This window comes from Atractosteus spatula, chromosome 7, assembly GCF_055471065.1.
Source record: "Atractosteus spatula isolate fAtrSpa1 chromosome 7, fAtrSpa1.hap1, whole genome shotgun sequence".
NCBI lineage: Eukaryota > Metazoa > Chordata > Actinopteri > Semionotiformes > Lepisosteidae > Atractosteus > Atractosteus spatula.
This window is the reverse complement of record NC_142712.1, coordinates 2,114,308-2,136,056: the sequence shown is the minus strand read 5'-3', so window position 1 is coordinate 2,136,056 and position 21,749 is coordinate 2,114,308. Positions and strand designations below refer to the sequence as shown.

Genomic DNA, 21,749 nt, shown 5'->3' with positions numbered 1-21,749 from the left:
AAGGCATCTGCTGCAGAACAGGTCACAAGACTTTTAAGTAGGCCGATGTTTTTCAAGAGGAAGAAAGAAGGAATTCAGTGACCATAGAAAGCCCCTACACGCAGAGATGTCTTGGGTGCTGGTTTATTGGGCTGTACTGGACTACTCACGATAACCAAGTGAGTTCTGCTTCCACCTCTAAAAAATGATTTGGAAAAAATGCTCAATTAACTATTACACTGCACCTAATTGTTTAGCCTCAAGGCAGAATTTGTTCAAACCGGAATTCGATTCGACTCTGCCCTAAAAGAGAGAGAGAATTAATAGCATTAATTAAGCACTGTAACAGCACACAGAGGGATCATTAGCTGAGAGATAATTGCCTGCGGTGAGTGTTAAGTGTCCTACAGCTAAAGTAAGAGCAGCCCATGAAAAGAAGAGGTCAGCCTGTCTAGCAGGTGACACTCACTGGAACTGAATGAAAATACCACACCTACAAATATTAGCATTATTTTTACTCACTCAAACAGAAAATCTGCAAGCCTTGCCAAAAAAAGGAGTCTGGATGGAAATACTTGGCACTAGGTCCTCTATCAAGGACTTTAAAAGAATAAACCTCAGAAGACATTTTTATTGTTTAACAACTGCAGTGTAAAATCTAGCATAATAAGCTGTAGAAACCATTAAAGAATCTGTTTGACTATTTGGCTCGACTTCTGCAGAAATCAAGTTTGGCAAAGCCTTAATTTTACTTCTTGTTGCTGTTATTTAAAATAGAATTTTAAAGACGCAATTAATATTATTCACGTTATGAACACAGGATGTGTACAGAGGTTTAACAAACGGACTGACACGTTGCTGAATTGCATACCTGTACGTACACACAGCTGGGTTACAGGACGTTTCTTACAGCCGCAGCAAAAGATGGCAAAACACTCAGCATGAAGAAGAGCTGCACCTTCAACAGCCAAGAAAGATGCTTCCCTCGCGTACCCTTCGCAGGTGGGGATTTCTAGGCTTTAGAGGGGGCCAGGGAAATTTCTCGCCAGTTTCGCTGGGCTCGACTGCCTGATCCAAGAGACAGAAAAGACAGCCGGTGCCTGGGGGGCCTAGAGAGGCTCAGCTGCGCTCCAGAGGAGGCCGGGCGCTGGGGGAGAGCCGTCGCCCCCTGCAGCCCGGGCCGTGCACACTACGGTGAGCCCTGAGCAGTAAGAGGAGGTGGGGGGGGACTACAGCCTCTGGAGAACGTTGGCTCCTCTGGCGGTAAGCGACTCACCCTTTGCGCTCTTTCCTTTTGCTCCGTCTCCTGCGCCAGGAAAGCCTGCAGTTTCTGCTGCACGTTGATCAGCTTCTCCGGGTTAACCCTGGAACAGACAACCATGGCACCCTGTCAGATCCACAGGCCTAACCCAGCTCGCACATGTTAAGATAACACAAGCGAATCTGGATGGAGACAGACGATGAAGACAACCTTTGCCTTAAAACAATGAGAAGACTTTCTAAAAATAGTACAACAATCAAGAGACAAACTTTTTTTTTAAAGCTGCCTTCTTTCCAGCTGGAATCTGAGGGAGTTCTGCAGTAAAAAAAAAAGTCAGTGAAGCACAATAGCAATGCTCCAGAAAATTGACATTTCGTATGCTATCAGGCCATTAACATTTGATTAAGTGGGACTTTTAAAACCCCTTTACAGAAATGTTGCTAACTTAATGAACATGCATGCCAAGGCACAGGAAATGCCTGCCTTCGACATCTTTTGTTCCTAAGGCAGAACTAATTATGGGTTTGTGCCAGCATGGCACTGAGGAGACAGCCGCAGAAGCACGTTTCACCCAGGAGGGGTTCTCCGCTGTCTGTGGGCTGATCGGGACCGAGACTGAACTGGCAGAGAGCATTCCCAGGCCCAGCGACCGCGTGCAACACTGTTGTGCAACAACCCAGCCCATACAACCTGCTGGTAAAGTAAGGGCTAGACCTGAAGAACGAGCAGCCGAGACACCCGATGCAGAAAGACGGCAGACAACGTCTGCGAGGCCCTGGGGCTCGCCACAGACACCCCCTCCCTCTCTCTCTCTCTGAAATGCACGGGGAGTCTGCGGTGTGGGGGTGCCAGCTGTCTGCAGAAGTCCATCACCCTCCGAGAGGCAACGGGAGGGCCACGCCTGCACTGGTTTACTGCTGGGAGTCCGCTGTCTGGGGAGTGGAGCTGTGCTCCTGGGATCGAACCCCAGCACAGGCAGGGAGGGCGGCACTCGCCACCCCCTCGAGTCCCACTCCATCTTAACACACAGCTGGGACACCAGCACCTCTGGCTCCACACACTACCTGCTTTTCAGTATATGGTCTATATGCTATCCTAGCATAGGCTATAGCATACATTATAACACAAATTATAATTCTTATAGTATTTGATATACTGCATAGTTTTTTTTAAAACACAAAGTACATGCAGAATGTGAAGTCTCCAGATGTTTATACGGTTTTAACCCTCCGTTTAAGACGGTTAAATTTATCTTCCTAAACTCTGCTACTCGAAGAGTTGACCTGGCACAGGATTTTTATTTTGTAATGATTTCTGCTTCTCTATATTCCTCTGGCACTCCGCCTACAAGCTGCTTTATCTGTTTTGTCGGGAAGCCAGATTTAAAGAGCGATCACCCTTCTGGGCACCGGCAGGGCAGGAGGAAGCCCACGAGGGAGGAAAGCATGTTGCTGTGGATCACTGTGCAGAGATTAAGACGGGGAGATAGATGTGAAAGGTCAGCTAATTTTGGTGTCGGGATGCACTGGCATTTGAATGCAGAGAGGTAATTTCTCTGACAAAACAAAGCCAGAGAAAGAAAAGGCCATTTCGAAACGAAGAGTTCAAGAGCTGAGTAATACAACATTTATTCTTGAGTTAAGAATGCACTGCAGAAATTGAGGCTTTGAAGGCTTGATGCTGTTGCCGTTCAAGCTACTTGTGCAAAAACGTTTATCACAAATAACAGTGCCCAACACTAAAATAACTAGGTCAACATTATACACCGACTGCTATCCACCTTGTTGTTAAGGACAAAAAGTCACCTTGTCAGCTTCAATAGAAACTGATCATCACCTTTTTCTACAATCTTTACAGAATCAGGAAGTCAGCCACCTTCGACATTTCAGTGCACTGCTAATAAATCACTCAGGTGACAGCCACCTAAACTGATCTAATTAAAGCCTGGTTTCCAGAAATCAAATCTGTTTGCAAATTTTCCCGAACATAGAGGTTTCAGCTACAAGAAGATTATCTTTTTAAACCCTATTCTTTGTGCTGAAAACAGTGGGTAGGTTGCACATGGAAACAGATCGATATGAGCAGAGCTAAAACAATAAAAGTATTAAAGCAATTCTCGGTGGTTCATTAGCAGCACACTAATTTCCTCATGTTTTTCACAACATTAGTTATGTGATGGTTCTCCCAGGATTTCCCCTGTCACACTTCTTTCTAAAGTCACTAAAGGCCCCAGGCTTTGCCCTAATCGAAGCAGTTTTCCCTAAATTTAAGCTTTCTAATGATGTCACCAACATCAATTCAGGCCACATGAACTGAATGAGGCACATCCACAAGTCCTTAATAAAAGAAAAAAACTAATTAAGAAGAAATGTCAGCAAAAGTCAATGAAGTGAAGACTATGAATGGCTCCAGTCAAACAGGACCTGTCAACACTGGGCTAAATGAGTATCACAGGCTTGACGTTAAGAGAAATCTTAGTATTGGTTTTATTTTACACAGTTTTCTATTTTTTTTGTAATGAAACTGCTAAACGAGACTGAAAACTCAGCAGAAAAGCAGACCCAAGACCAGGCAGTGATGGTCTTCAGAAAGACGATCATAAAATCATTTTACCTGCTAAAGAAGACAAAGTTGTGATATGAATTAAGAAAGGAGCTGTGACACTGAAATCAGGGAGCAAGAAAAATTATTCTGAGTAATATTTCCCCAAACCCGATGATGCACCGACTCTGTATTTATTGAACTTCCCACAAAGGAACAGCAGAACTCGGGGGGGAACCGCTCTTCGTTAAAGGGAAACTAACCCAATCCCAGCACCTCGATGACATCACAGCGGCGTGAAACTGACAGCTCCGTGGCGCTGCAGCACGGGGCAAAGCAGGCTGGTCCCCAGGGGGTGCTGATGAAACCTCCACCCTGCCCCCTCCACCCCCCGGACCGCTGACCTGCATCATTTCCGCCCATCTCGGGACTGTTACTGACCAGGCCAAAGCCCGAACCGAAGGGAATCCTGGCTGTGCAGTGATTGCAGCGCCCAGAGGGGAAGAGAAGGCTCTGAGAGGGCTGTTCTGCTCCGGTATGACTGCTACACTAAACTGTCTGTTCCATAAGGAACAGGAGCAGGGCATGCTAACCACTGACCCCCTTCCACAGAGCCAACCCTGGAGTAGCTATGATAGGGTTTGGATTTTACAAAAAGGCAGCACAGGGTTATAAAGGCCAAGCACTCTGAGCAGTTTGAACCACACCTGCCTGCAGCACCTCTCACATTCATGGCTGAAGACTTCACGCCCCAAGAGTCGCAGGATAATCTAACTTGGCTAGGCACAGTCATCCATCACGAGAGCCTGCATCTTCAGACCTAATAATCTGTGTGGAATCTGCTTACAAAGGGATCGGAGCACCAAGGCATGCACGTCTGCAAAGCACGGGCACACTTCCAATCACGTCACAGACCAGCAGTCCATCACCAGATCGCTCTTACCCTGATGGGGGCCACAGCAAGCCAGTCTGGCCTGGAAGCAACGGGCACAAGGTGGCACTGAGCGCTCTCTCCCCCTGGATGATAAGCTCGTCCACATTAGCATACTCCAGCATGCAAATTGGAAATGTAATTTGCTAGTCTGGAGAAAATGCTTGTACACATTAAAAATCCACCTCAGTCTTGCAGCACATTTTTGAGTCTAGTCACAGCTTCAGTCTAGTGTGCAGAGTGCAGACATCCTTGAATTGCAGTCTAGTCTGCTGATAAAGTGCTTCAGAGCCCAGAGGGTAGGCTGTGAGTTTTAATGGTATAACATGGGAAATGCGCTTTACCAGATATTTACAGTTTCCCTGTGCATATACAGCACACACAGGTCAAACAGCCATCTATCTTTAACTTGAGGACTGCAAAGCAGACTGAGCACGTAGACTGCAGTGTAACCCCAGCCCTGTGCACCGAAAGGCAAGCCTTTTAAATGCTTCCAGCCTCAAGAACTAAAGCCTTTTTCCAGCTGTGAATTTCAAAGATGCTTTCAAAGTTCAACTTCATTCCCCACTGTTATTTAGTAAAGATATCACAAAGCACAGGGAGATTACTTCAAAGAATGATTGATGCATTATCTTAAACAAGGTAACTGCAAGCAATTCATTTGTAATGAAGTCGGGAAGTTTAATTTTCACTGGTACTGGCCTGGGGCGGCACAGTGTCACAGCAGATTGCAGACTGCACTGCTGCCTCGGGGACCAGGGCTCCCGGGTTTGATTCCTGGGGTGATGTCAGTGTGGAGTTCGTTGATTCGCCATTTGCTTGTGTGGGTCCCCCGCGCCCCACCCAGGGCGTACCCCACCTTGTGCTCACTGCTTGCCAGAATCGGCTCCAGCTCCCCGCAGCCCTGAACTGGGAGAAGCAGTCAGAAAACAGGGGGATGGCACCAGCAGTGACGAACAAGGCTGCTCGAGAGTCAGGACTTTCACAGGCTTCACGCAGCCTGACTGGTCTGACACATGACTCTGAGCTGTGTCTTGAGTGACAAATCTAGCTTTGAAAAATGGAAAAGGAGCATAGAGACTGGCCTCATTCACATTGTATGAGATCTAAATCTTGCCCGTAATAATATCGCTTTATTTCACATACCTACACCATTATTGGCTAGGTGTCTACTTGATGCATGTTTAATGCCAAGTAATCCATCACTTCTCTCAGCAACTACTTAATATTAAAGGGTATAATTTTGGGATGTGCATTCTGAAATTTACAGAAGCAGGTGGGGATTTGAAACTGTTTTGCACTGCAGATAATTTACTTTGTCTCTTTCAACTAAAAAAGTAGCTCATTGGTGGCAGATAAGCTACACAAAAAAACTATGAAAAAATCCTTTACAAAAAATGTCTTTACCAAGTGTTTTAGTATTCAAAGTCATTACTGGCAAAGTCCACAGTACGCTATTTATCAAATAAGAGAAAGCCATTCGTTTGGTAGTTAGGAGTTAAGTGACACACAGTAGGCTTCAGTTTGATTGGGTAGCTTGTCTTTGACATTGTCAAAGTCTCTACAAGGGGATCTAATGCAAATATTCAAAATATCTGCTCAAGATAAAATATATTAATTTCCTTTGGCCTATCAGAGAAGGACACTCCCTAAAGCCTGAAAATGTGCTGGCTTGCTTTTCTCTGGACTGCTTCCAGAACAACATCATCTTTGTAATGTGGTAACTCAAACTGTAAATGGGAAATGCTTCTAAATTATACAAAAATCCTGATAAATTTGTAGTTTTTATTTTTCATGTGAATCTTTCCAAAAACCCTGCACTCAGTGAATTCTATATTCCTTGAAACCTTTGCTTGAATACTCAGAACAACTTTACTATAACCAATATGAAGCACTTCTTTGTTTAGAAACCACACCATATATTAGTTTGCTATATAAAATCACTCCAACATTCAGGGAACAGCAGTGAGTAATGAGTGGAGACTGCTGCGACGTGGAAGAAAAATAGTTCAGATCTAACATTTTACTTCTGCAGTCTGTGTTTAAAGCTACATATTAGCAGCCCTGGGGACAGCGCGACTGTATCACTACAGTCTCTTACACTGCAGTGGAGAGGACGCTAAGCCCATCAGGTCTTATCAAGATGAGACACTGTGCTCTGGGGTCACTCCGCAGCTGCAGTCTGCTTATCTCCAGAGCGGGCCGTCCTGTCGGAGAACATCTGCCAATCATGCTGGAGGTCTCCCAGCGGCACGTGGCTCTTTAAAGACAGATCCGCCATCCTGCAACACTTTGGTGCTGAAAAGAAAACCTTCACAGACACGACACGGAGCTCTAGTCTCTTTTACTCCGGCTCTACTGCTTTCAGATACATTTTGTTTTTTTCCTAAGACTTCCCAAGGGAAGTGTTTTGGGGTAACAGCATGACATCCTCTGCAGAAATGAAAACCTTTAAGAAACACGGACAGGAGCCTCCTGCACAATCACTTCAGGTCTGTCTCCCTGTTCATCCAGCCGTATGCAGCACTCCTGCTTGCACAGGCTGAACGCTGCCCACCCACTGAAGGGAATATTTCAGCCCTGCTAGGGCTGCACTGGGCTTGCTCTCGCATCTCACGGCGGAGATGGGCAGCCAGATCAAACCAAGCAGCATCCAGCCCCCCTCCCCCCACAACATTTAAAAACGGATATGAACGGCACGATTTTCCTTCCATCCATCATCGGAAAGCTGCCGGCCCCAGCAGGGACTGTGGAAACCCGGAGCCTGTCCCTGCACATGGCTGCTCCCCGCCATTCTCCGGGTGGCTGAGCGCCATAAATCCACACTATTCGATTACGAATAGGCACTCTAGGCACTTCCTTCTGCGTATATTAGGATTGGGAAGTAAATCCGAATGGCAGACGGGGCCTGTCGGATAAGGAGCAGTGCCGAGACCCTCGGCTCAGTGGGTTTTAACTCCACCCCAGGTCTCTGAGGGGTGGCCAAGGAGGAACGAGGGGTCAGAATGCCCAAAAGGAACTAAACAAGAGTCAAGACGTCAAAAGAAGACAGCACTTACTGGATCTGGTTAATGGGGACTTTTCGTTCCTGAAGCTGCTGTATCATTCCCGGCTCTTCTGAAGGCAAGAGGACCAGGAGGGCCTCCCCATCCTCTTTGTACCTGTCGGCACAGCAAAAAGACATCTTTCAGCCTTTCGCGGGAAAGGATAGGGACAGGGCAAAGTCTTGAAGACGGGCTACAAGAAATGACCCCCCCCCACACAGGCATCCCAACACCAATTCCTTGCAAACGACTGTTTGGGGACTAAAGTCAATGAGTACACAACACATTTAAATTGAGACACTGCCTACAGCACAGCAGAGAAACAAGAGTGCAAGGGGTGTTTGTTTTCTAAAAAGACAGCTGTATAACAAGCTAGGCAGGCTGGATGACTTCCTCTCGTCTGCAACGTCCCTCATTAAGTTTGACCTACAAACCCCCTGCATCATCCCAGCGGCTTCTGTAGTCGTGCAGTCGGTTCACTCTGTGGGCTCTCCGCGCGCTCCTGTCACCGCGGCCACAGCCACAGGTGGCGGGCGGATTTTAAAAGCTGCACTGCGACTGGGGCCTGGCGGTGCTGGGGGGTGACTGGCAGGCCGGCTGGGGAATAACGCGTCACAGGAGACTGGAATCGGGAGTGCCCCCTGCCGTCGCCGGAGCGCCTGTCTGCCTGGCGCCCAGCACAGAATAGCACACACCGCTGCTCCGCCGCACACTCACCCTCCCTCCACACAGGTGTGAGCCGCACACGGCTTCCCAGTCAACACTCGGAATCTTAACCACACAACATCTGGCAGGCCTGATCCGCAGAGGGTCCACAGCCATATGGCTAAAAACCCAAATTTTTCAGCAGTTAACCGTTGCTGAACAGCTCCTTGAAGAGTCCGTAAGTGGCATTTTCAAAGCAAATATGGTGAAAACACTGTCCACCTCGTGTTTGGCTATTTACCCTGAACATACAGGTAGAGCATTGTATTAGAGGTTTGGCTGTCACAGGATCACATTTTAGTCAGAAAGAAATGGCACGCAAGTCTGCACTGTACACCGAGATGGCACCTGCTGTTAGTCAGCTCCTGTAACACAAAGGAAACCACATGTGGTCCATGAGTTAGCAGCCCTGACAGAATATTCCAGATCCCATCTAACACCAATAGGTAATAAATGCAATGCACAGAGCCATCCAAAAGTATTCATCCCCCACCACTAATATCATACTTGTATTACAATATTATATCAATATTATTATTTATCATTTATATATGATTACATAAAATTATTATATTATAATGTATACCATGTCTTTCAAAGGAACATTGAACACTGTTATACATGATGAAGGTCAAACGTCAGCAAAATCTGCAAAGAATCTATAAAAAGTTAAATTTACCGATATGCATATTGGGTATTGAGACCCCCAAAACAATACTTAGTGAAGCAATTACTGCCTTCAGCCTTTTGGAAAGACCTCGACCAGACTGCACACTGGTGGGATAAAGTCGTTTCTGCCCATTCTTCCTGACAACATTCTCTCAGTTCTGATCAGTTTGCTGGGGATCACTGATGGACTGCAATTTTCAAGACTGGCCACAAATTAACAAGTAGAGTTATATCCAGTCTTTGAACGGGCTGCTCAAGGACCCTAATTGTCTTGCTCTAGCGTGACTTTGCACCTTATGCACTGAATCACGTTATTTCTAAAGTGTAAATTTCGGACCCAGGCTGAGGTCCTTGGGTAATTCGAGCAGTGTTCCTTGAGGACGCGCCTGTACTCTGCCCCAGCAGTCCGTGCTGATGAGAGGTCGTCACCAGTATGGCTTGCCAGTACGGACGGTGCTGACTGGGTGGTGCGATGGGTTTCCACCAAAGGTCACACTTTGCATTGAGAGCAAAAACTCTGCGGCTTTTCTTGTCTGAACATGAAAACTTCTGCTGCCAGCCTGCAATAAATCTCATGCAAGATTTAGAGACAGGTTGGTAATGGCTTACGTCTTGCCACTCACTTATACTGGCCAGCTTTGTATCGGATATTGTCGATGAAGCAACAGTGGTTCAAATTTCAAGCATAGAATTTTGCAGCTCTTTCAAAGTCACTGTCGGCTTCACAACAGCATCTAGAACCACTATACTGCATGCTCCCCTTTCTTTGTTTTTAAGGAGCCTGATCTAGATGGTATGACACAAACTCCACTTTTTAATGAGTGACTTCACCTTGCTCAAAGGAATAAGAAACCTTTTTCTGATCCATGCCTGCCTCCTACTTCACCCTGGCTTGTTTTGAAAGCTGCTTTCAGAGAAGGGCAATTTGTCTTCATGGGCAATTTGTTGCAAGAAGTATTTGAATTGCGGCCTGAAATTCAATATCTTTCCAAGGGAACTTACAGAGACAGATGCATTTAATCTGAGTTAAAGTCAAGTTAACTGTTATTTGAATCCCGTTAAACCGCTTTCATTACACCCATACACCATTACACTAATTTTGTGACCTTTCAAACTATTCATGTGGGCCTGAACAGATTGATGGTTTCTAGAGCAAAGGGATTGAATATTCATTCAAGCAATCTTCCAATTGCTTTCAAAATCTAATTTCCATGCTCTCTGCATTTTTTTAGCTTTATCAGTCTGGAGTGGATTGTGAAGATTCTAAATATAAACTCCTATTTGAACATGGGAAGACTGCAAGCTCACATGGCCAGAGAAGGTGGTAAATTTGAAGGGGTGAATAATATTGCAAGGCGTGGTAAACTAGGTGTCATTTAAAAACAGTTACAGTGACTTCACAGCCATGTGGAAGGCACGCCCAGCCCACAACACAGTTTTCACAGACTGAGAATACCTGAATAGACTGAGAACATTGAAAGTTTCATGGAAATACAAATAACTCGACCATTACTCGGTGGAATTTCAAGTGGGCAAAGGGGACCGAAACAAAGCAGGTGTGCCAGCCGACCTACAGAACTGTCGCCCTTTGCAACAGCCCCACAGCCACGTGTCTTCAGTGCCAACAGCGGCTTCTCCCTGCTCTCAAGGCTGGCACTGGGAGGAACGCCACAGCTCCCGAGCGCTGGCATGAAATCACACGAACACGTGCTGCTCAAGACGGCAGATTCTCGAGGTCAGAGCTGGACTCTGTGCACTTCTGTCACCTGTGGGCACACAAAGTAAGACCAGTGGTCTGAGCAGGGGCCTGGGCCTGAGCCAGGCCTGGAGGAGAGCACAGGATCTGGGTGTCTGCGGGTCGGGGCTGCACACCGCTCCCACACTGCTGGGATAGAACAGCGCCAGGCGGACCGGAGAGCACACAGTGCCAGGAGTCTATCAGACGGAGGTCAATCTCGGAACAGGAAAACCACAGGACCCTGCCCCAGGGGGCCAGGATTTCAGGCTTTTTTCACTCCCCAGGTCTGGTTTATGTCTCCACATGGTAGCTTTAAAATAATGGATCTTCTTTTCCCGCCACCGTCTCCTTAATAACTGAGCAGTCAGACACCCAGATAGTTTCAAGTATTTCAGGGTAGACAGACAAAGCCAAATTAGTACAGAAGAAATGAAACCAAGATGCTATTCAGCAAAAGATACACAGCTGGTGGTGCAGTCAGCAATAGATACCACATGCACACTGTCACTCCAAATAAAGAAAAAAAGTCTTTATTATTGGCACAAAGCATGTATTTTATATGTCAGAAGAACTTTATGCTTTTTGGAGTTTTTTTACAGTTATAAAAACACTGCTGCAACCCCCCAGATGTTAGAAGGCAGTTAAGGTGGATTTCTCTTTATCCCTGACAAGTGTGCAGGGCTGGCAGTGCTGTGCATATTAGTGGAACAAACGTCGGCTTTGTCCATCAAACAAGCGAGGACTCGGTGAATCCCAAAATACTTCTGCTGTACATTCGCACCTGCGCCCGACTTAAGACCGCAGCTTTACTGATAATGAAGCACTGAACTGCAGCTCTGATCTCAAGACAGGTATTTCACATTCTCTGAGCAAATCTTATGTTTATCTCATACAGAAGAGGAGCAAAGCTGCTTTGTAAGGAAATGTTACTGAAAGTCTGTATTAATAACCACTGGAGGATATGGAGGACCCATGCAACAGCTATTAGACTTCAGAGGAGTTCAGAATACTTTTGCGTCAATAATGTAGCCAGCCAGTAAAAGACACTAGCAGCTGAGCACATGCTGAGCCTTGAGAGAAAATGCAATGGAAGGTGGCGAGCACACTGCCCCTGCTGTGTCGGTCAACAGCTTCAGATCGATGCCATCTTTGTGGTTTTGACAAGTCTATTAGCACCCACAGGAAGGGCCTCACACACTTCACCGCAGTGTCACTTCAATTTTTTCACCAAAGAGCGCAGACAAATCCAGTCGAGAGAGGCTGGTGGCCTCCTAAAAGCTCATACAAGGCTATTTGGTTTCTAGGCTCCAGTTTCCAGAACCCGGCCTGTGTCTTCAGGACCCAGAAAATATACAGGACCGTTCTAGAGAGGGCAACACAGAGACAAAGGCCAGACCAGCAGACAAGGAAGGGTCTTCGGCTTCCAAAGCACTCACGCTTTACAGTCTAGAGGATACCAACAAGCTGCTGTCGCATCATCCAGCTGGGGCTATACTGGTGGTGGTGGAGGGGAGTCCCCCTTACCTGTATAGCGCTTTGAGTGGAGTGTCCAGAAAAGCACCGTACAAGTGTAAGGAATTATTATTATTAAGCATCCAAACAAAATAAATACACTCTGACTCATTTATACATAAGAGTCATTGCAAACATAGTAAGTCCATATGACACAATCGGTCATTCAGCTTATTTGGCAACCAGACAATCCGAAGATCTTGTCCAGCTGGTTCATTGAAAGCAGGGGTATTGGTTTCAACAACATTGCCGAGTACCTCGTTCCAGACTCCCACAACCATCCAGGTGAACAAGCACCTCCTCCTCTTGGTTTAAATGCTCTTCCATATACAGCTCTTCCATATACAGTAGCTTCGCCTTGTGTCTCCTGGTTCGTGTTTCATGGTTGACTGTGAAGAAGTCCGCTGGGTGGAGTTGCCTACTCAGAGCCGAACCGAATCAAGGCCCTTCACAGCTGTCTCTGTTCAACGTAAAAAATATTCAATTTTTCAGTGCGGGGCATCCCTCTGAGCCCAGGCATGTGTCAGGCTGCTCTGCGGTGGACTGATTCCAGAGCAGCAGGACTTCTCGCATTTGACATCAGTTTTCAGAGACGCAGCTGAACTGTCAGGCGTTTTCTCATGCTGCACAGGTTACCCAAGACCGGCTCCATAGTCTTCATCGGCTCCTCACTGGTGGCTAACCACTGAATGCATTGTTTATCCAATTTCTAAACTGCCTCTCGTAAACGTAAATCTCGATCGATGACTCAGCCGCCACTGCCCTTGATTTAGACTAGATTTCTCCATTAAGAATTCAAAGATTGCTTAGGTTTTGGTGATGGAAAACTGCATTGCTGTTAGTTTGGAAGCCAATAGCACTGTGCTAGAAGTATGACTCTCACACATGAAAACGCAGAAACGGTGGCGTAACAAACTAGTCTAAGCAGCTAGAGAGCAGAAAGAGCTTGACACAAGGCACAAAGTAGCTAATTCTCTTTCTGTACAGGAGTCACCTTTCTTATGTTCCAAAAGCACAAACATATACCTCTACACAATGAGGGGGGAAAAAAGTCTGAATATTAGAATGTAGAATGGCACCTCACTGACTACTGGGGTCTGTACATGCTCATGTGTATTCAGATGCATTTTCAGACTCTCGCCATCAAGGAGAGGACAACTGCTGCTCAGCTCGGAATACAAATAGCCAACCTGGGGCCTGGAGGCAGCAGTTACCAGACCCACTCCAGGATGGAGTGGACACTCAGGAAGGCTCATACAAAAACGCAGCCTCGCTCACAGCCCTGTTTCTTCAGCCCTGCCCCTTTCTCTACCCTCAAGGATCCTTAAACAGCTACGAAACTGCAGTACTGCCTTAGATCTGTGAAGCTGTCGTATACGTCCAATTAATTAATGCCACTTGAACACAATGTGTCTGCAGCAAACCGGGATGTGGAAAGCTCAAAGAGCTTTCTAATTTCACTTCAGTGCCGGGATTATTAAGATCTGTGGCAGGAGAAAAGTAAGATTCGGGCTCTATTCCAAAACTTAAGGCTTAAGAAAACGCAGGTAGATAAAATAACTCATTAAGAAGAGATTTCAGTCCCTGCACCGAAAAGATTTATGAAACCTGAAGAAAAGAAATTACTAATTGCCTTTAAAATACTTCTAGAATAGAAAGTGTGCTCCGGAGTTGGGAAAGAAGTAGCACGTTAATTATCTCGGTCCCTGTGAGAGGCTGAATGGGTAGGGGAAAGGGATCACAAATGAAACTTTACACACACGGACCATGTGTTTACGGCCTAGTGCGGGTGCTCCAGGGTCAGAGCCCTAGAGGCTGTGGTTTACATTTCACAACAGATCAGCCACTAAACTCCTAGACTAAAAAGTCCAGAACCAGAACTCTGATTCCATGCAGAGATCCAGGGGAGAACGCCGGCCCACCATGCTTCACAAAAGAGTGAAGACGGAGACCCAGGAAGGACGCCTCTACTTCAGGTAGCCAGGCCTTGTGCATGCATGGGGAAATAAGTGCTCTCCCACAGACGAGAAGAAAACCGGAAGTAAACTTCCGATGAGCTCGTTTGACAGTCCACAAAGCACTATCACAAGCAGAGCCAGGCCCCCACCCAGCCGGCACTCCAGCTGGCAGTGGCACGTTCAACACATCCACGCGTGCAAACAGTGGATCATCACAGAAGAAGAGCATTTCAGAACAAAAGAAGGCCGTTCAGGCTAGCGAGCTCATTGTTACTGGCCGATTCACCCTCGTCCGGCGGGCTCTCGAGAGAAGCCAGGGTATCAGCACCCGCCGTGTTCCACACTCCCACAACCATCAGGGGGCGGGGCAGTGGCTCTGTGGCTCAGGATCTGCGCCCGTGGCTGGAAGGTTGCCAGTTCAAATCCCGTGGCCGGCAAAGGAATCCTACTCCGTTGGGCCCCTGAGCAAGGCCCTGAACCCCAGCTGCTCCAGGGGCACCGTATAAATGGCTCTGACCCTGCGCTCTGACCCCAAGCTTCTCTCTCCCTGTCTGTGTGTCTCATGTAGGGCAAGCTGGGGTATGCAAAAAAACTAATTCCTAATGCAAGAAATTGTATATGGCCAATAAAGTGATCTTATCTTATCTTTGGGGGGAAAAAGGTTCCTCCTGTTCTCAGCTGTAACGACTATTCCACATACTGTAGTTTCCACGTCTGTCCTCTGGTTAGTGTTTCACTGATTCTGCAGGAGTCAACTGGGTTCACACTGTCGATGCCCTTGAGGATCTTAGGTCTTCTCTATTCTATCCATGTACTCTACTCTATCAGTGTAGGACATTCTTTTACACCCAGATATACATGCATGCATGTCTAGTTGCTGTTCTCTGGACTGATCCCCTGATGTAGAATGACATCTATATTGCAACATTTTGACCTAAACTCTAAATGGGGTCCATTGTACGACTGTAACATAACATCCCTTGATTTAAAATCTACAATTTTCAACGTAAACAGTAGAAGACGAGCTTTCAGCAGTTTCAAAAGAGCAGGCACATACTACACCACAATCTGTTATTTCATCGATTGAGACTGGAGACCAACCCACCACAAAGCGTCTGTTCATTTTGTGTGAACTACTGTGCAATGAAAAGCTGTTCGTAATTTGTCAGTCTCAGCAAGACACCGCTATCCCATTTCAATGTAATGATCTCAAAAGAGTCATGGAGTTAATCTGGGGACCAATTCCACATTTCTCCACACAAAATCAAAACCAAACCCAGGAGGGGTTTAACCCCAACATTCATCTCAGTATAAATGAACTGCACTTTTATTCCCCAGACTCACAGCAGTGAAAAATGACACAACTGTCCTAGGCCCTCACGATTAAATCGTGTGCAAGTTGGCACACTAAATTAGGGTCAGACCGACACTGAAGCACCTCCCTTCATGAATTTCTTTAATGAAAATAACCAGGTCAAGGGCACTCCAGCAGCCAATCCTACCTGCAGGCCGCCACGCAATTTAATTTGAACTATCAATGAATAATGCAAAAGGGAAACCTGAATGTTCATTACTTAATACAGCCATGAGAACAGAAGCACCTACATGTTCCATGTGGTGTCAAAGAGCGAGTTCATCGCAATCCCCATTATTTGCAATCCATCACTCCATCAGTCAATCCAGGTTACAGCATGTGCACATTCGGTATATTTTAATTGTAAAACACTGTAGGAGAATCACATTATTCATGAAGGAACTTCACAGTATTTCATTGTCTCAAGGTCAATGCACAACCTCGGGAAAGCATGACATCATGCCACCGCTGCTCAGTCCTGGTACAGCACACGACGCTGGGACGATGAGAGCCGTGGAGAGCGAGGGCATCTCCAAGGCACACCTGTTCAACCTCTGGACAGCCTGAAATATTTCATATTAATTCCAACAGGAACTTCACCCGAGCCACCCTTTGCTGGAGGCATGTCAGTGACTGTGCATCTTCCAAAGCAAAAAAAGCTAACAAAAGAATTTCATTACAGCATTACCCACATCAGGAGGACCTCTTCAAAAGCTTTTAGAGCCAATCAATCTAAATTTGTTTTAAAAGCGAGATTCTAAATCAGTAAATGTCCCCCAGACAGTGTCTTTAACCGTCTTCATCAGTTTGAAAATGCCCTTGGTATCCGTTTTGCAGACCAGAGGAAGAGGAGAATTTGGCTGAACTCTGTCCCCACCTAGTGGTGGTGTCTGGTGCCCGCCACTGTGGGCGAAGCTCAGTTTCCCAATTTTTTTTTCAGAGGGAGAACAAGGAGGTGATCGCTCCTGCACACCCACACAGGTTCAAAAGAAGACAATGTGATAACTAAAGGATCATTATTTTATTATCAGCTACTATTCTAGAGCAATAAAAGATCATGCAACAATTTTGCATAGACAGATGCCTGCACTGCTGTCTACCTGGGCAGTATAGCACCTGGGTGGCCAAGGTCCCAGAGCCAGTATTAACAAAAGTCTGATTTATTCAAACACTGCCCAGAACAGCCTGGCTGTTCAGAGCGTCAGAAGAAACACAGCACTAAGCATTTATAACCAAGCTCACGCATAAAGCTCTACACACATGGAAGGTGTCCATCATCAAGTGAGAGTATTACAAACTATAATGGCTGTTTGTCCAATTTCGGCAACCATTCTACCAGTTTTACACATTATATTTTGTTTCCAGTTTTTATCTATATAAATAAACCTTTGTTTATTCTATCCCACCCTTTATCAGGTTTCAAAAAGCAACCCGCAGAATGGTTGAAGAAAAGATTAAAAATTAAAATGGGACAAGACTGTTCTTACAGGCATGGCTGACATTCCCAGCATCACCCACACCTTCAACAGGAAGGAAGTAGCGGTCAGGTGCTGCCAACGTCCCCCCCGCTCGTCGGCAGAGGACTGCGCTGTCGGACTGCTGCCAGGCACTGTACTATATGAACAGCACCACCCGTAACCCACTGCTGTTCAACACATCGTCCCTGCGCAAACAGAGACCGATCCCCCTGGCATAGCTGCCCTGCAGCCTGCGTTTCTGGGCAACACGGCAGGAAACCCCCCTGGTGGCCAGCAACTGCAACTGCGGCAAACGGGACAAGACCAAGCTGCCCCTCCAGCCGAGTATCGCTAATCCTGAAGGGCCAGGCCGAATGACTAACATTATTAGGACCTGCCTTCATGATACTCGACCGCAGAGAGTTGGTATATCCCACCTTTAGCCTTCCAGTGATATAATCCTACTTTTCACTTTCTCAGGGAGAAGACTTCCATTGGTGCTTGAACTGGAGCAGCAGTGGGACTGCCACTGGTTTCTGTCCTCATTCAGCCTGCAGTCCTCGAGGGACAACACAATGCAAAGCTACACGCAATAACAATCACTCTCTCACTTGTCCTCATTAACAAAGACCACTGAAAGAGATCATCAGGCAGGCAGTACCTGGCCGTTCTGCCCACTCGGTGGATGTAGGTGTTCGCATCCTCCGGACAGTCGAACTGCAGCACCCAGTTCACGGCAGGGAAATCTGTGGAGCAAGAAGACCTTTCAGAAGGTGCCTTCAAGAACAAACGGTCCTTGAGACACAGTTTCAACGGTTCCTGTGTGTGTACTGGCAGTGCCCCTCAGCCCACCTGACACACCACGTGGTGCCGAGACAGCACAGCAGGACAACATGGAGAGCTCGTCTCTAGGAAACAGAGACGAGGGGTAAATACGATGTTCTAGAACAACTCTGGAGTAAAATCAATTCTTCACCCACTTTATGAGACAACACAACAGAAACATAGTGTTTATAGGAGGGTAACACAATAGAGGAGGTACAGAAGACATCCTGGGCAGACAGAAAGTAAATTCTGGAGTGTGAAAAGGGAAGGCAAACATCACTGGTAAGGACTGGATATACATGCAGACCTGCGAAGTACATGAACATCAAAAGGTAGGCATAAGCCTTTCTAAATCAACACCAAAACTATTTCAACCTGCCTGCAGCTTCAAAACTCAAGACCAGAAGGAACAAGCGTGTGGAGCTCGGGGGGGCATTAAAGCGGAGCTGCAGGACTCACCGAGGCCTCGCGCGGCGATGTCCGTGGCGAAGAGGACAGCGGACCTCTTGCGGATGAAGTCGTTGTAAACCTCCATCCTCTTCATCTGCTGCTGCTTGCCGTGCAGGGCCAGCACCGGGATCCCCGGGCGCAGCCGGCAGAACACCCGGAACAGGTACTGCACCTGGGACACAAGCACAGGGCTGAGCGCCGAGAGAGGAAACTGCAGCTCTCAAGATTTAAACACACGAACAGCCAACACAATGCCACTGCCTACAGAGACAACGGCTTGTCAGTCAGTGCACACAGCACTGTCGAGTTTAAAATGCATGAAGAACAGCTCATAGTTCCGACTCCTGGAATCTGACGCAAGCTTTTTACACCTAAAGTTTTGCTTCTCTGGTTTCTCCAAAGACCACCACCATTTCACTTGAATTCCCCAGACCAAACTGTTTCATACAAATACCAAGTCAAACAGGAGCAGGAGTGTTTTTGATTTCCTTTCCCGAAAGGCAATAATGACCCTACCTCCTTGCAGCAGGCAAAAAAGACGATGATCTTCTTGTTCAGGTGGCTCTTCAGGAATGAGAAGAGCATGTTGACTTTCTGGTGCAGCTCACAGACGACGTAATTCTGCTCCAGTGTCGCGGGAGTGCTGAGAATGAAGACGCACATATAAATGACCTTCCCTTTTACAACAGTACTGCCTGGGTAATAGCATATACTTTGTCTAGATGTTTGAGGATTATAAACATTAATTTAGAAGTTTAACTTGATTCATGGTCATAGCTTAAGTTGTGGGTGGCTTAAGGGACAACACAAAATGCACAGTACACAGCACAGCGAGTTAATTTTAGTTATTTGTCAGGGTAATACCTGCCTTCCAGACTTGTGCATCTCGGAAAAGACAAGTGGCAGGGGTGAGGAAGTGAGCTGAGACACTTCCTCACCCCTGAGGAACAGAGCAAGTCTACAGAGCAAATAAAACACCAGCAGAAAGAAACTCTCTTAAGCAAGACTCAAACCAGACACTCCTGCTTCCTGTGGTAACTGGCTATTGATAAAACTCAAGTATGAACAGAATTTATGATGAACTGGCTGGGGTATGGTAGAACATGACTGGTCAAGCTGTGCCTACTTCAGTCAATCTCCAATTGTTTTCTTAATCCTGTTGTTGGACATTCTTGTGCTACAGCTACAGAAAGGCCTGAGCTCTTGTTACAAGACTGTGAATTGTTGCACATGCTGTACTTTGCTCTAGAGAGACAAAGATTTTTGTTAAGCGGTTGCTCTGCACACAAACGCTCAGAGATTTTAAAAACCTGGATATTCTTTAATTTTGTGAACAGAACGGATGTCCTCCTCCTTCTTCACTAAAAACAGAGTAACTGTTTCTGATCTAAATACAATACAATTCCTAGGAAATGTTCTGAACTGTAAACAGGAGCAATGCAGCAATGACAGGGAGTGAAGAACAATCACTTCACAAACCAGGAGAAGGGGGATTTCCAATCAATCCCCAATTAGCACATGTCTTGCACAGACCAGGAAAGAGCACCTGAAGGAGGAAGCAGGGAATCCAAATGGCATTACTGTGGAAAACCCCGGCATCCATAATCACCTGTCAAACGCTGTCGTCAAGCCAGTCAAGCATATTCCCAGCACATCTTAACACCAGCTGCAAAGGCAGCAACTGCTTTAAACATGTGGCAGAGACCCATGCTGAAACACTCAGGACCCCTACAACTGCGAAGCAGGCAGCACCTTTACCGACAACATCCCACTCCAGGGGGGCTTTAGCCCGTCTACGATCCAACAGGCAGGAGCTTCAGACAGAGCCGAGGGCCTGTCAGGCCTGCAGTTGTACCAGAGGCACAGCTTCTCAAGAGCACAGGCTCTGGCCGGATTATAAACGTGCTGCTCAAACTGCCGAATTCTGAATACCAAGTAGCACTGAGGGTCCCATCAGCGCCCTCGGCCTCTGCGTGCTGCTCGGAAAAACCGAGGGAACCAATTAACTGCGAAGCTGGGTTCTGCTCACAGCGCCGGGCCTTCCTGTGCACCACCAGAGGCATGGAAAGCCAGCAAGATGCCCCAGGCCTCAGGTAGCACTGCACAGGGGCCCCTCCACTCTGTTCGCCAGGCAGGACCGCTCAATAGACTGATGGCTCACGGTGCAACAGGGACCCCACAACTTGCGGGGAACCTGTGAGCTCGAGGCGCCCAGGTGTCACCCAGTCACTGATGCCGTCTTAACTGAAAACAGGCACTGTGGGACTTGCAGTGAAAGCAACCAGCAGACAGAGCACATCTCCGTACACTAAGGTTGCAGGTTCAAATCTGGGGGGGGGGGGGGGGGGCTCTTGCTGTGTAACGTGCTTCACTCAGATAGTTCCAGTAAAATGTCCAGCACTATAAATGAAAGTCACATTGATGAACCAACCAACCATAACCTAGAAAAGCGAGGAAATACAATTTGTGACTTGCTCAGGGAATGCTAGATAACAAGAGAGGAGAAAACCGAAACATTCTGGAAGGTTGGAGCACGTTTTTTGAAATTTGTATTTCACATATTGGTTTATTTATTAGATTATTTACCTATTTTCATCTTAGGACAGGAGAAAAGAAGCTCATTTCTGGTAGAAATTAAGATTCCTCAGCTCCAAAGCCCAGATGTGCACCATGTCAAATTATCTTTGAAGCATGATGAGCTGTATATTAATAACTTGGCTCCACTGCCCTGAAGGCTCAGTGCACAAAGCACTAGGGTCCAAAGCAGTGATCTTAATATAGGAACACAAGATATCTTAGAACTGTGCACTGAAAAAACACAAACTTAAAAGATCTGAAGCTAAAAAAGTTAATTAGCTGAAATGGACATTTGTTGAGTGCAACACGTTTCAAATTAAAAGTCTCCAGAAGAAAAAAAAACATTCTGACTGATATAATGAACACTGTTAAACTTTATGACCTCCAACTTAACCACAAATTTACCAAAAACACAAATTGCATAAAAAGACTACGATTTCCATTATAACAAAACAGTGGCTCCCAACCCTAGGCACACCTCAGCCAAGTTCTATTTTATTTCAGTTTTTATTTAAGACATACCTATAAATTTGCTTTCATCTTTTAAAAAGTCAAATGGCACTGTAATTGGCATCAACCCTTTACCAGCTTCTGGGTTTCAGTCCTGTTGTCATTCATGTGTGTTGCCTGAAATAGAACCTTTTGGGCTTCTGCAGAAGGCAAAACCTGAGGGCGTGTCCAACAGTGTAAACCCCGCTGTGGGTGTGCCCAGGACAGAGTCCCTCCTACCTGAACTGCCTGTTCATCA

The 21,749-nt window shown here is 46.5% G+C and overlaps 1 protein-coding gene across 2 annotated transcripts in view; it reads right to left on the bottom strand.

The window, feature by feature from the left end:
• ddx10 (DEAD-box helicase 10) overlaps positions 1-21,749 on the bottom strand; it is a 107,756-nt gene that overhangs the window by 81,256 nt on the left and 4,751 nt on the right. For both annotated transcript variants that reach the window (XM_088922082.1, XM_088922083.1), the window contains exons 7-11: positions 18,941-19,067; positions 18,434-18,596; positions 17,811-17,895; positions 7,772-7,873; positions 1,256-1,343 (exon numbers count right to left, since the gene is read on the bottom strand). In XM_088922082.1, coding sequence (XP_088778208.1) covers positions 1,256-1,343; positions 7,772-7,873; positions 17,811-17,895; positions 18,434-18,596; positions 18,941-19,067 — 565 coding nt within the window. The remainder of the gene's footprint in view (positions 1-1,255; positions 1,344-7,771; positions 7,874-17,810; positions 17,896-18,433; positions 18,597-18,940; positions 19,068-21,749) is intronic.